At 41.1% G+C, this 13,796-nt stretch overlaps 1 protein-coding gene across 3 annotated transcripts; it reads left to right on the forward strand.

The window, feature by feature from the left end:
• Window positions 1–497: 497 nt before the first annotated feature.
• Window positions 498–13,478, forward strand: elmo2 (engulfment and cell motility 2; the record flags this gene model as incomplete). 3 transcript variants are annotated; one of them, XM_079186142.1, is made up of 21 exons in its annotated part: window positions 498–575; window positions 872–912; window positions 1,554–1,626; window positions 1,720–1,779; window positions 2,853–3,022; window positions 3,148–3,247; window positions 3,657–3,808; window positions 4,803–4,881; window positions 7,341–7,376; window positions 7,714–7,764; window positions 8,348–8,470; window positions 8,933–9,052; window positions 9,136–9,240; window positions 9,318–9,426; window positions 9,615–9,751; window positions 11,571–11,734; window positions 11,827–11,939; window positions 12,055–12,162; window positions 12,308–12,390; window positions 12,496–12,573; window positions 13,278–13,478. In XM_079186142.1, the coding sequence occupies 21 exons, from the start codon at window positions 498–500 to the stop codon at window positions 13,476–13,478; spliced, it is 2,181 nt and encodes a 726-aa protein (XP_079042268.1). The 3 variants fall into 3 exon arrangements, with proteins under 3 accessions (XP_079042268.1, XP_079042269.1, XP_079042270.1); XM_079186143.1 differs by having other exon boundaries at window positions 1,720–1,770; XM_079186144.1 differs by lacking the exon at window positions 7,341–7,376 and having other exon boundaries at window positions 1,720–1,770; window positions 4,803–4,892; window positions 7,677–7,764.
• Between the last annotated feature and the right edge of the window lie 318 nt (window positions 13,479–13,796).

The raw sequence follows: 13,796 nt of genomic DNA on the forward strand, positions 1-13,796 counted from the left end.
AGCGATGGACCGAACTGAGACTTTGTGCTTTTTAAGGAAAACAAGGTTTTACTCTGACACGACTGCTGTGTGGGTTTCTGTGTTCACAGGGAAGCCGACTCAGTGGTTTGTACAGCAGAGCTGTGAGAGTGACCGACCCCCTCAACACGTCTCCATTAGGTGATGTATAACCTCTAGTTCATATTATTCTGAAGTTAATCAATCAACAGACTGAAAACCCAAAACATTTCTTCCTCTTCCAAATATTTTGACCTACTGTTGGAGTGCAGATTAACAAAAACATTGATTTGTAACAATGAAATTATACTTTTTTAACTTTCTGAACACAATTTATTAATTATCATTTTTAATAGCATCTATGTCACAGTGAAGTAAACCGTGTTTTAGAAGTGATTTAAAAACAGGTGTTATTAATCCAAATAATCCAACCTGGGAAGTTGTACTAGAGATAAATCTAATTGATTCTTTCTTCTGTAGGGTGCTGTGATAAGACAGCCATGCCGCCCCCAGCTGACATCGTGAAAGTTGCCATTGAATGGCCCGGTGCTAATGCTCAGCTTATAGAGATGGACCAGGTCTGTATTTGTGTAAAACGCGACATTGAACACATCTTCAGTTGCTCTCTAGTAACTCTTCTTCTTCTAACTTTAACTAGCTGTTAGTGGCTAAACCTTTACAAAGTAATTTAAATTTAATTTAATTGTAAATTGTATTTGTTTGGAATTTGAAAGCCACAAGTAATAATGAGATGTGTTTTAGTGATTCAGAATACAGGTATGTACCTCAATGGTTGTTATAATAAATAGCGCTTCATGAGTAATACATTTAGGATATGTATGTATGAAATTTTTTTCTTTCTTTCTGTTTGCAGAAAAGACCATTGTCCTCAATAATACGGGAAGTATGTGATGGGTAAGCATTACTCCCACACATTTTAATATTTTCCTTGTATTGATTTGTAATCTGACTTTCTGTTTAATTACCAAATGATGGCATATTAATAAGATGTTTGCAGGCTTATGATGTAAGACTAAAAAGGAGTCAGAGAATGGCAGCTGTTAAACTTGTGATGCCCAGCCACAGTTGTGTCACAGAGATACGATCCAACTGAAACCTTATAGGACCATTCTTACCCATTTACGTCTTTTATCCGCCATCATGTCTGCTTGTATCATAACATGTGATTTTGTGTCTTACTGTTGCCTTACTGTTTTTTTACCTGCTCTTTTTTGTCGTGTACTCTAGTGATGAATATTGCACTTTTTTTTTTTATCTCACCCATCCACCTCTTCGCTGTATCTACCCACTGCCTCCCTTTTCCATTTCAAACTGAGAATTATTTTCACGTTACTGTGAACACCCACTGAATAGTTCTCCTCCACAATCTCTCAGTTTTTGACATTTGTGTAAATACAAACGCTGGAGGGAGCGATCTGACTTTCAACAACATTTTGTTCATGCATACTCGAGCATGCTGCATTAAAAGAAGTGACACTGCTTCTTTAGTTGGTATCTAAGTCACCTTCCCTCTCCCCCCCCGTCCTCATCCTCAGCTGGTCTTTATCCGGCTCCGAGCAGTTTGCTCTGCGTTATGCTGATGGCCCTCAGCTTTACATCACTGAGCAGGTGAGCTGCACTGTTTTCTTCCTAAGCTTGAGTTGATGGCATTTGAAATGAGTGTTTAATGTGTTGAAAAATTCTTCCTTTATTATCTCATAGAGCCGTGGTGAAATCAAGAACGGGACCATCCTTCGATTAGCCATTTCACCCGTGAGTCAGCTCTGTTCAGTTGTGTCTTTTTTAAAGAAGTTTTGAAATTGTAATATTCTTAAAGTGAGATACAGTCAGCTATTTGTACAATGAGTAACTGGTGTGTATTCTGGCTCCTCCTTCAATGTTCTAATTCTTATTTTGTAGTGACTTAAAAAGGTCTTTATACATGAGCATCAGCAAACTCTACTTCGGTGCAGGCAAACTTTTTGTGTCTTGGAAGTTACGCTTGTCTTTACTCCGTAACCTGACAGAGCACTGCTTTTAAAAGGATGAAAAGGTTTGATGTGATTTGCCACGGTGGATACCAACCTCAATAATAATGTATGATAATATATTCTTCCTAATCCCACCCTTCCTCCCAAATGCACTGTGGGTGCACCTCACGTCTCCACCACCAAAACACACACAACAAAGTGCTACCCAATGCGCTGTGCACTAATTCGGATTTATAACAACTTGGGTCTTTTTCTTGGCCTGACTTCCTGATTCAACTTTGACCTATCATATTCAAAGTAGTTTGATTCATGCTTTGTGCCTAAATGTTCTATCAATAGAGCGTTTAATGCTTTATTCATCAGTCCTCTTGCTTTTTATAGTCATGTAAACATAAAACAATTATTCAGACAAAGGCATGTAAAATGTATATGATGCAGGCTTTGTTAACCGTGTTCAGTTGAGGCTGTAGTAACACTTGAGACTCACCTGTCATTACATCAATCATGTGTACTGCTTTTCATACATCAGTAGTCTCATCAAATTAATTCAACACAGCTAAAAGTTTCCTAGAAATCAAAAAAGACTCAAAACATACTTGACTTTCTGACCCCCCCGTGTTGGGTGACAACATATGAAACAGGCTGTAATATATATATATATATATATATATATATATATATACATCATAGTTATTTAACACTAATAGCATATGGAGACAATGCATCAAATAGGTGAAACCAACATAATTTGCATGTACTTTTATGTAGGTCTGGTTAAGAATGACCTGATGCAAAGCTTTAAAATCACGCTCAAATAACTCCGTGAACGAGTGGGTGAGGTAAACTTTTTTTTGCGTCTGACAGGCTCGCGCTGCTCGTCAGCTCCTGGAGAGGATCCAATCCCACGGTATCGACGCTCGGCTGGAGGCTCTGAAAGAGCTCGCCAAGCTGTCCGCAGACCCAACCTTTGCCGCGGAGTTCATCAATATGGAGGGCATTGGGACGCTGGCACGTCTTGTTGAGAGTGGCACCCAGTGAGCACCACAAATATTATTTTTTACTTCTTTATACGTGTGCTATTAGTCCTTAGTAGTAGGTAGTTGGACCAGGTCAGATGATGTGAAAAGGTCTCTACTAAATGTACTTTGCTTCCTTTCAGCTTTGGTGAGATGCTGGCCTTCACTCTCACGGCCTTCCTGGAGCTAATGGACCATGGCATTGTGTCCTGGGACCTTATCTCCCTCTCCTTCATCAAACAGGTACCTCCTCCAACAAAAGAGCATTTCATCTGACATTTTAGTTTCACAGAGAGCCCACTGGACAAATCGACACGGTTTTAAATCCCTTTTTCTTTTTTTTTATTCGTACACTTTTATTTAATTACTTCATAAACCTTTCGGCCTACATGCCGGAAAAGAGTGGCTGCAGTTGCCTAGCAACTCCTCACATTATTCCAAGCTCCTTCAGTGTGTAGAGTACGTGACTCTTTGTCTCCTGAAAACTTTCTGGATTTTATTTTTACAGATAGATTTAGGTTTTAATGAGGAAAGGGAACCTGGTGATTTTAATCTCTTTAAGGATTACAAACTCTTGTGAAGTGACTCAGTTGATGACGTTAACGATTCAGAGTCGTCTTCGTGTTGCTCGGTCTTCTCCGTCCTCACTCAGATTGCGGGCTATGTGAACCAGCCGATGGTGGACGTGTCCATCCTGCAGCGCTCTCTAGCCATCCTGGAGAGCATGGTCCTCAACAGCCACAGCCTCTACCATCGGGTGGCACAAGAGATCACCGTTGGACAACTCATCGGGCATCTGCAAGTGTGAGCACACACACACGCACAGGGGCTTCATGCACTCTGATATGGGGGGGGCAGATGTGTGAATGTAGCATTGTGGGGTAACTTAGGAAATTAATTAATTAATTAGAAATTTGCTATGATATTTGGCCCGTGGCACTTTTTAAAGTGTGAGTTGAGGATGCGTAGATGACCTCTATCAAACACCAAGGCTGATGTTATTCTATATTGTGTTGTAAACAAATCCCATGAAAAAAAACTTCTCTCATCCGAGCCCATTGGTTTCTATTGAAGACATAATCCTTAGAAAACAGGTCACATGTACGCTTCATGTACATACTTTCCTAAAACAGCTTGGCACTGTAGTTTTTAGCAAACCGTACTCGATCAGAAGCAAGTAGTGCACTTGTTAAGGACTACTTTCAGCAGCGGATTTATACGCTGCGCTCAGCGTCTCCTCTCCTCACCCCAACGTGGGTTAACTTTACGCTCCGACATAAGCAACTGCGATGAGGGCCCGAGCTTGGTTTGTGGGAGGAAAGTGTATGTGGGATTGCTAAACACACCATAAAAAAATCCCTTGTTAATTGTATTGATGGAACATTTCACCCAGTGCAACATTGTGGCTCTTAAATGCTTTTTGTAATAGTTTCTGGACAACAATGGAGCTCAATGGCACATAGGAAAAAGCTATTTTAGACAATACCTACTACGTTAGTAGGGTCCATTCATTGTTGGTTTTGGTCTTTTTATGGTAATAAATATATTTCCATGGACTTTTAAATATGTTCAAGACACTCTTTAGTTTTACTGCTTGTAAAACAAAATGAAGAATATCATACAATTATTGAAAACGGTGTGAAAGAGGGTTCTCTAAACATCCTGCAACCATCCCAAGTATAAAGTGATAGTGATAAAAGTGAGAGCATAGTTGTTATTCTTTAGTTAAAACTCTGTATGGACATTTGTGGAGCATGATGCTTCTAACTGGTTGTTGCAAAACTTGATATTCCTTCAGGTCAAACCAAGAGATCCAAACGTACGCCATCGCCCTCATCAATGCTCTTTTCCTGAAGGCACCAGAAGACAGACGGCAGGTCAGTTCCCTGTATTAGAGAAAAGCACTGAATACGCACAAAGCTAGAATACTAATAATGTTCCAGCCTCACACTGAGCTCTGAAAGAGCCACCCATACATAAAAGACAGACATTTATTCATAATAGTCGCATGTTTTTTTGGTGTCAGAGCTGCAGATATTGTCTCTCTCTGGCTGCTAATGGTGGCAGCAGTACGTTGGTTACTAAAGCTAATCCCATGAATACGACGTCTGTCTGCCAGCTGTCAGGATTCTGTCTGACAGTCATCGCTGTAATGACACGCTCCCTCAAAATAGTACTCGCTTTCCTTTTGAAGTTTTCACATTTGTTATGCTGCAGTTATTTCAGAATAGCTCAGCGAGGTAGACCAACTGAAGGACGACTGACTGCTTGTGACAAATCGACAAAGTGCTTGGATCGGATCCGAGCAGAATGCAGTAATTTAAGATTCATTTTGCTAAATTCATTTAAAAAAAAAAAAAAAAAATGCTTATTTATTTTTGACTCAAGCATTGGACTCAATGCCAGCCAGTGGTTCATTATTTCACAAACGTGGCGTGAAACATGATTCGCGTGACATCCAAATATACTAAAATATGACGTTAAGTTCCGGTTGATGAAACAGAGTCGGACAGAAAACAGCCAGGTATACAAAGACTAAAGGAGCGAGTGCTTCTTTAGATGTCTGTCCAGTATGTTCCTCATCACCGTCACAACATGTGTCTGTGCTCCGCTCACCCTGCAGTGATATCTTCTGTCACAGCTCACACAGTGCATGAGCATACTGCATTGTTTCATCCTTTTTCACACATTGTCACTTGCTCTGTCTCGTATATAATTATGGTTCTCCATGTTGGAATTTGATTTGTATGTATTACTTATATAATTTTACCATTTTTACCATAGGAAAACACGACTTTAAAGCTTCTATCCTAGATAAATACTATCTCAGGAATTAAATTGGAAGAAAACACAGAGAGTGAGAATCCTACATACATCCTACATCACAATACAATATCACTTACTTTTATAAGTACATTTAAATACCAAACATTTACAAGTAACTCACAAGATATACTTTCATTTGATCAACAAAATAAACAAAAAATTGTGGCAGACATCGTTTTTTTGTTTATCAATCACAATCTTAGACTTTTCCATATCAGATTTCAGTATCCAACTAAATGAAACTATTTTACAGTAAATTGCAATTTATGTATAAATTAGAAATAATAGTTCATGAAGTGAGAGCTGAAGATATGCAGGCAGAACATGACATGGGCCTGTTAAAAGGAGATGACAAGTAAAATGTTTGACAAACAGCTACGTCAATGCTGCTCATGCCGGATTCTCTGTCTTTAATAATTAGTCTAAACACTTCGATCAATCACTTTAATTTGACCAAATGTCACACAATAGCAACATCAAGTGGACGAGGCAGTGAGACGTTGTGTGCGTCAGAAACACAACTTTGACTGACTGCGAGAGATGTGTTTGTTTTAGTAGCCTAATTGTAAATCAGCACTTTACATTGAATTTAGGGCAAATTGACACTGAAAATATAGAATATTTATTTTCCAAAACTCCAAAAGGTCTTCAAATCCTGAGTCTTTAAAAAAAAAATCTTCACTCGGTTTTGAAAGTGCTGATGAAAAATGCAGAGTTGGTATGAAGGCGGTGGGTTCAATGACATTGTGAGAAGAGGAGGGGGATTATATTTTACTTAATTTCATCGTGGGTTGTATGAGGACGAACAGTATGTCCGGACATTTGTCCTAGAACATGCAGTCGTCTCCTGCTGCTGTTGTTGACCACTGGAGGGCAATCTGAGTCAGTTCTTTGAGATAAATGCATCAGAGGGACACGCAGTACTTATTGAATGTGGCTGGCACTGTTGAGCTGATCACTAACAGTACTAAAATCAACTACATTACAGCGAAGCTTTAAAATATCGATTTTTTTGACTTGTTCTATAGTTTTCAAATGAAGGAGACTTGTTGTAAATAATTCTAAAATCATGCAGCAATTCTGGCAGCAGTGTAGCAGTACAACACCATTCTACAGTGAAGAAAATCCTTGACAGATTAAGGTTACATGACTAACATCTCCGTTCAGGGAGCTACCAGGACACCACAGTGATTTTCATGCATTTGAAGATCACATTTTCCTCTGTGGGTTGATAGAATTTCACTGCTCTTTAGCTTGTAAAATCCTTTCAAAACCAGTTGGATGAACCAATAAATGCGTGGTCGTCTGATTCGGCATGTAGGCCATGTGAGGTTTTTCAAACAGCTAAATGTCGTGACTACTTCTTTTTCGACATTTTGTTGTTTTATGTTCTTATTTCGTTGCATGCTGTGCCGGTGATGTATCTCTGTATCTCATTGTCCATGTGTGTGCGCTCTTTGTTTCCATCACTGTTACACCCACGTCCCTCCTCCCTCCCTTCAATCTGTAGGAGGAGTATACTAACCCGCTGGAGCAGCACCTCACTGTGAGTACACATCCCTCAGCATCTCCTACCGTCCTCTCCATCCCACTGCCCTCCTCCTCCCTCACTCTCCATCTCTTTCTGTGTCATTGAAAGCCGCAGCAGACAGACTGTGTTGACAGATGTAAAATGTTTTACAGAAGGTGTGAAGGCCAAATAGTTATAACCAGTGATGGAAACATAGCTTCAGAGTGTTTCTGCATTTCAGTAGTTGTTTAAAATTCCCATTTGCTGTAGGTAGACTTTGGTAAAGTTACTGCTGTGCACTGCTTTGCTGTGTCATAAAGCATCGTCCCTCATCAGCCCTCCGTGTTGGAATAACGTGTCTCTTTACCCTCAGGAAATGGCAAGCACTTTGGCTCAGAAACACCTGCGATCTATCATCCTCAATGTGAGTATCAAATCTGAAGTGAAAGTTTGAAAGTATTTTTCTGGCTATTACAGCTGCACATCAGAGTTAACGCTCCGCTTCAGTGGTTATTAAGCTTTCAGACGGCTGTGAAATATCCAGGTGTGAACACAAGGTTTGAAGAGTTCCCAGAGGTGGGGTTTGAAACTAGTGGCTAAATCAAACTTTGGAAAACTTCCTTTATACAAAATATTTCTGTTCAGCCTTCTTTGAGACTCTCCTTTGCTGGGGTCTGGTGGTCGTTGGGGGGCTCTGGGACCACCAGTTCAGAACGTGTCGATTTTACTCACTTGGAGAGCTGCGACAGAGAACCAGCTAATGGGCGACAAAATCTGCTCTGAAAATTATTCTTTTTGGCCCCGACTCTTCTGGAAGTGTCTGACTGAACTGGCTGCACATTTTAGTGTGGAAGACGCTGCATTCAGGAAGCATCCTGGAGCAGCTCCGGCTGCTGTGTTCTCTGATCGACCCTAAAGCAGTCTGTCTGTTAAGGAGACCCGTTTGTGCATAAATTGTAGCAAAATATAGAGGCTTTGCTCTTAACTAAATGCTCTTCTTTCATCAGCATGTTATCAGAGGAAATCGACCAATTAAAGCAGAAATGGCACATCAGCTGTATGTGCTGCAGGTATTGACCTTCAACCTTTTGGAAGAACGAATGATGACCAAAATGGATCCCAATGACCAGGTAACAATGTAGATATTTTCTGTTCGGCAGATCATTGGCTTGTGTATTTCGATAATGACATTTAATCTATATATATATATAACATGATAAGTGAGGTACAGCAAATGCCTTTTAGATGTAAAAGAATATAAGAAATCTATCTTTCAACAACATGGTTAATCAAACTTTGATCGGTGTCTTTAAAGGTTTTAACAATCTCAGTTGGGTTTACACTGAAATAGATTTGCATTAAGTGTAAACAGAGGACTAGTTAATTAACATAATGAACCTGTCCTTTGAATCCGCAGGCACAAAGTGCACTGTGTACATGCTCCACGCACGGAAATGTAATTTCTGGTCTATTTTCCCTGAGATTAGATTAGATTTTAGATTTTAGATGTTGTTAAAAATGCTAATTGTTAATAAAAATGTGATTAATGTTATCAAAATGTTTTGATAACATGTTGGCTTGCTGTGGTTCAGGCTCAGAGAGACATCATATTTGAGCTGCGAAGGATTGCTTTCGATGGAGAAAATGACCCCACTGGTACAGAGAAGAGAAAGGCCATGTACACCAAGGACTATAAGATGCTGGGGTTCACTGTGAGTCTCCACTATAGATATCAGTTACATTTTCTTTAGTTACATGTTTTAAAACTGCTTTAACATTTCTGTTTGAAATGCAGAACCATGTGAATCCGGCCATGGACTTCACCCAGACTCCCCCGGGAATGCTGGCTTTGGACAACATGCTGTACCTCGCAAAGGTTCACCAGGACACGTACATCAGGGTGGGTTTTGGCCTCATGCAGGACTTTGCTCAACTCACAGAGGTGCCACATCTAACATGTCTTCTCACTCACGGCAGATTGTGCTAGAGAACAGCAGCCGAGAGGACAAGCATGAATGTCCCTTCGGCCGGTGCGCCATCGAACTCACTCGAATGTTGTGCGAGATTCTCCAGGTTGGAGAATTGCGTAAGTAGATCTGTGTTTGACACGAGGTGAATATGTTGTTCTATATATCCACAATCTTAAAATGGCTCAGAAATTGTGGTGTGACACTTTTTACTCCAGGCTAGTGTGTGTGCGTGTGTGTGTGTGAGAGAGAGAGGAAAATGCCTCTCATACTAACTTTTTATTCTCTAATATTTTATTTTCTGTAGCTAATGAGGGTTGCAACGACTACCACCCCATGTTCTTCACTCATGACCGGGCATGGGAGGAGTTCTTCTGTGTCTGCATCCAGCTACTTAATAAAACCTGGAAGGAGATGAGGGCCACAGCTGAGGACTTCAATAAGGTCTGAGACCAAAGCGCTCTCACAGTCGTCAATAACACTGTTAACACACAGATATACTGTTTATTAGATATTTATAGAACTGAACATGTAATAGAATAAAATCCTCTCTACTTGGAAATTGTTCTGCGATGAACTTTTAGAATTTAAAAGAGGTGAAGGACCCAAACAATAGAAATGAATGGATGAACTGCATAACTAAATCCTGCAGGAGGGATTCATACTGTGGTTTGAAGTAATGGTTCTCTGTAGGGCAGAGGTGGCCAACCCGCGGCTCCCGAGCCGCATGCGGCTCTTTGCCCGGTTTCATGCGGCTCTTACGTTCATATCGAAGTTTGTATTTGTGTTTTTTTAATGTGCGTGTTCGCTTCGCTTGAGTTAAATACGGTATTTTCGTCAAACGCGCATGTGCGGCCACAGATTACATTCCTCGTCGACCCATTTAACGCCGAGACGGACTGTTTGAAAGCCCCGCTAGTCACAGATGAGGATGCGGCTGAGTTGGAGATGATCGATCTTTGTGAGGAGGACCAACTCAATTCTGCTTTAAGGGACGGGACCATTGAGTTCTGGAAAAGTGTGCCAATGAAAAAATACCCCAATGTCAAACGGGCTGCGCTTAAGATACTGTCAATGTTTGGGTCAACATACGTCTGCGAGTCTGTGTTTTCTACCCTGAAACACGTGAAATCAAAGCATCGATCTGTTCTGACTGACACCCATGTGAAAGAATTGCTTCGAGTGGCAACAACGGAATACAAGCCAGATTTGAAGAGGATTGTTCAAGGCAAGGAATGCCAGAAGTCCCACTAAGTAACATGCATAGTAAAAGAAAAACACTATTGTAAATTATTATATTTTTGTTTGTGGACTTGGTTGAACTGAGAGTTTGTCTGTGTGAGACAGTGTACACAATGTTCATTGTTGAAAATGACTGGCCTGTGGGCTTAGGAGTCCATTTCTGTCATTATCATGTTGGTGTGTGACATTTACAATAAATCTGGCTGAGCAAAGGTATGTGTGTGTGTGAGGAAGGGATAGGGTGATGTTCATGTGTGCCCATGTGTATGATGTGGCTCTTTGCGGTAACACAGTAAAAAATGTGGCTCTTGGTCTTTGACTGGTTGGCCACCCCTGCTGTAGGGTGACCAGATGGGCATGGTTGAAATTCGGGATAGGGTAGTTGGGGGTGGGAGGGGTCAAATGGCCACGGTGGGCGTGGCCTCCAGTACATTACATTCTGTCCGTGTCTCCTAAGGCAGCTGTGGTTTTGGCTTTTTTTGACTTGATGGTCAGCAGGTCCCAGTACACCAGGCCACATGTCAGTGATGGGTGGCTTAACATCGCTCTGTAAATGTTTAAATTCAACGACGTCATGCGTCGCCGCTGTGTGTAGTTGTTTGTCAATTTGCGGCACTGCTGTACACAACTAAAACAAAAACTACAACAGCCATAATTCATGTGGGCTGCGGATGTAACAGTCCCTGTCTCCCAAACAATGTTTTACAATTATCAGTATTTCGTGTTTTATTAGGCTACAACTAATCAAAACTCAGTTTTAGTCAAATTTTTAGGACACACAGGACAGAATTTGGGATACAGGACAACTGCTCATAATTCTCGACTGTCCCAAATTTTTCGGGACATCTGGTCACCCTAGTTCACTGTATTACAACTTAAACAATATTTACAATCACTAAACACAATGCAGCTAGATCTGATAACGTTTATCCCATCACCTCTTGATATTTAGGAAGTCTGATGTGTTTTTATTCCACCTTTCCTCACTTATTCCGTGCATATGTGCTTCAACCCTGAGCAGGTGATGCAGGTGGTCCGTGAGCAGATCACCAGGGCTCTGGCAATGAAGCCGTCGTCTTTAGACCAGCTGAAGAATAAACTGCGAGGCCTCAACTATTCAGAGATTCTGCGTCTGCGGCAGTCAGAGAGAATGAGCCAGGACGACTTCCAGTCTCCTCCCATCATGTCAGTGTGTAGTAAAGATAAATAATTGTATAGTATTGTCCACATTTATGCGTGTTTTTCCTTTTGTTGCTCATGCCGTATTTGTCCTCCAGTGAGCTGCGGGAGAGAATTCAGCCAGAGATCTTAGAGCTCATCAAGCAGCAGCGACTCAACCGGCTGTGTGAGGGGAGCTGTTTCCGCAAGCTGGGGAACCGCCGAAGGCAAGGTACATACAGTATCAATACAGCCCCTTTGCTTTTTTTTCTGCTGAAGTAGGAGTACTGCTGCTGTTGATCAGCAGCTAAGCATTGTGTTGTTTTGTGTCTCTGCCTCTTTTGTAGAGAAGTTTTGGTTCTGCAGACTCTCACTGAATCACAAAGTGCTGCACTACGGAGACCTCGATGAGTCACCTCAGGGTGAAGTGCCTTTTGAGCAACTCAGCGACAAGAGTAAGATGCATTTATTTCTTCGCGTGGCTCCATCTCCCATCTCGTAAACTTTTCATTACACACATGATGACACATTCACTAGCAGACCACACTGTATCGGTCAGTAGGCTGACCTTAAATAAACATCTCTATATCTTCCTCTCAGTCCCCGTCTCTGACATCAAATCTGTGGTGACCGGGAAGGACTGCCCTCATATGAAAGAGAAAAGTGCTCTGAAACAAAACAAGGTATTAGTTTAGTTTGTTTTTTCCTGTCATTCTAGTCACATGGCTGTTCTTTCATTCCTTGCTGTCACTGAGTGTGTTGTTTGTCCTCATGTTTGCTTCTCTCAGGAGGTGCTGGAGTTAGCCTTCTCCGTCCTCTATGATCCTGATGAGACGCTCAATTTTGTTGCGCCGAACAAGTATGAGGTGAGCTCAGCAACAGTGAGGCTTAAAGCTACATGATTCAATATTCATTTTAACAATGGGTCGAATGTGTTTAACAGGAGCACTTAGCAGTTAAAGAGCCATATATTTTCCTCAGGAGTTGGTGGAGATCAAAACAGAACTAAAAAGGAGCCGGAGGACATAGTCAATATTGGAGAAACATTAATCAGGTGGCCAGAAAAAGAACTCCAAATCGATTCTTATGTTGTAAAAGGCAGCTGCTAACATTATTGCTATAACCAGTTTACCCGATTATAATATGTCTGTGTGGCCAAAAAAGTTACTAACACTGCTGCTTTCACTATATAGCTTAGACCTGGCATTATTTGTGTAACCACCTAAATAACTTACTTAAACGTTATTTTAATAGTCGCCTACATTTAGTTTATTGCGTGTGTTGTCTCTTTTTTTGCTAATTAATTACATAACAAAAGCGTGATTTAATATTATCTTATGTTTCTTATTAACATGATATCAATATTTCATTTTTAAATATCGCGGTTATCATCAATATCGGTATATCAGTCAAAACCATGCAACTTTAATTTCAAACGTGTATGATAGTCGCATAAATCTGGATGTCCAAATCAACAAACTAACCTACAACTTGTTTACTTGCATAGCAGCGTGAACTGACTGACGCACTCTTCTCATGCATGTTCCTCTGTGTGGTGTTTTCGGGGCAGTACTGCATCTGGACCGACGGGCTGTGCGCGCTGCTGGGCAGAGAGATGGGCAGTGACCTGACGCGCAGTGACCTCGATACTCTCATCAGCATGGAGATGAAGCTCCGCCTCCTCGACCTTGAGAACATCACCATCCCAGAAGCCCCGCCCCCCGTGCCGAAGGAGCCTAGCTCTTATAACTTCACCTACAACTACAGCTGAGATGTGTGTGTGTGTGTGTGTGTGTTTGCGGTGCATGTGTGTGTTTGTCAAGGATGATTATCTTTTGATGAATTTAGCTGCAGATGTTTGCACCTGGAGAGGTTACTTTGAACACTTTTTTTTTTTTACATTTCAGAAGCCTGGAGACTTTTCTCTGTCCATGTTTGTGATGCTGTATGGTTCGTCTAATAGAGGAAATGTGTTTATAGCTTCACAGGGAGGTCCAAGGTCAGGGTCCACTACAGAGCAGTTACTCCTGTGAGTGAATCTCATTTATCAGTGCAGTCTCCAGGCAACGCATCCCCCTTCTTTGCTATT

The sequence above is a fragment of the Pholis gunnellus genome (genome assembly GCF_910591455.1).
Source record: "Pholis gunnellus genome assembly, chromosome: 3".
Lineage (NCBI taxonomy): Eukaryota > Metazoa > Chordata > Actinopteri > Perciformes > Pholidae > Pholis > Pholis gunnellus.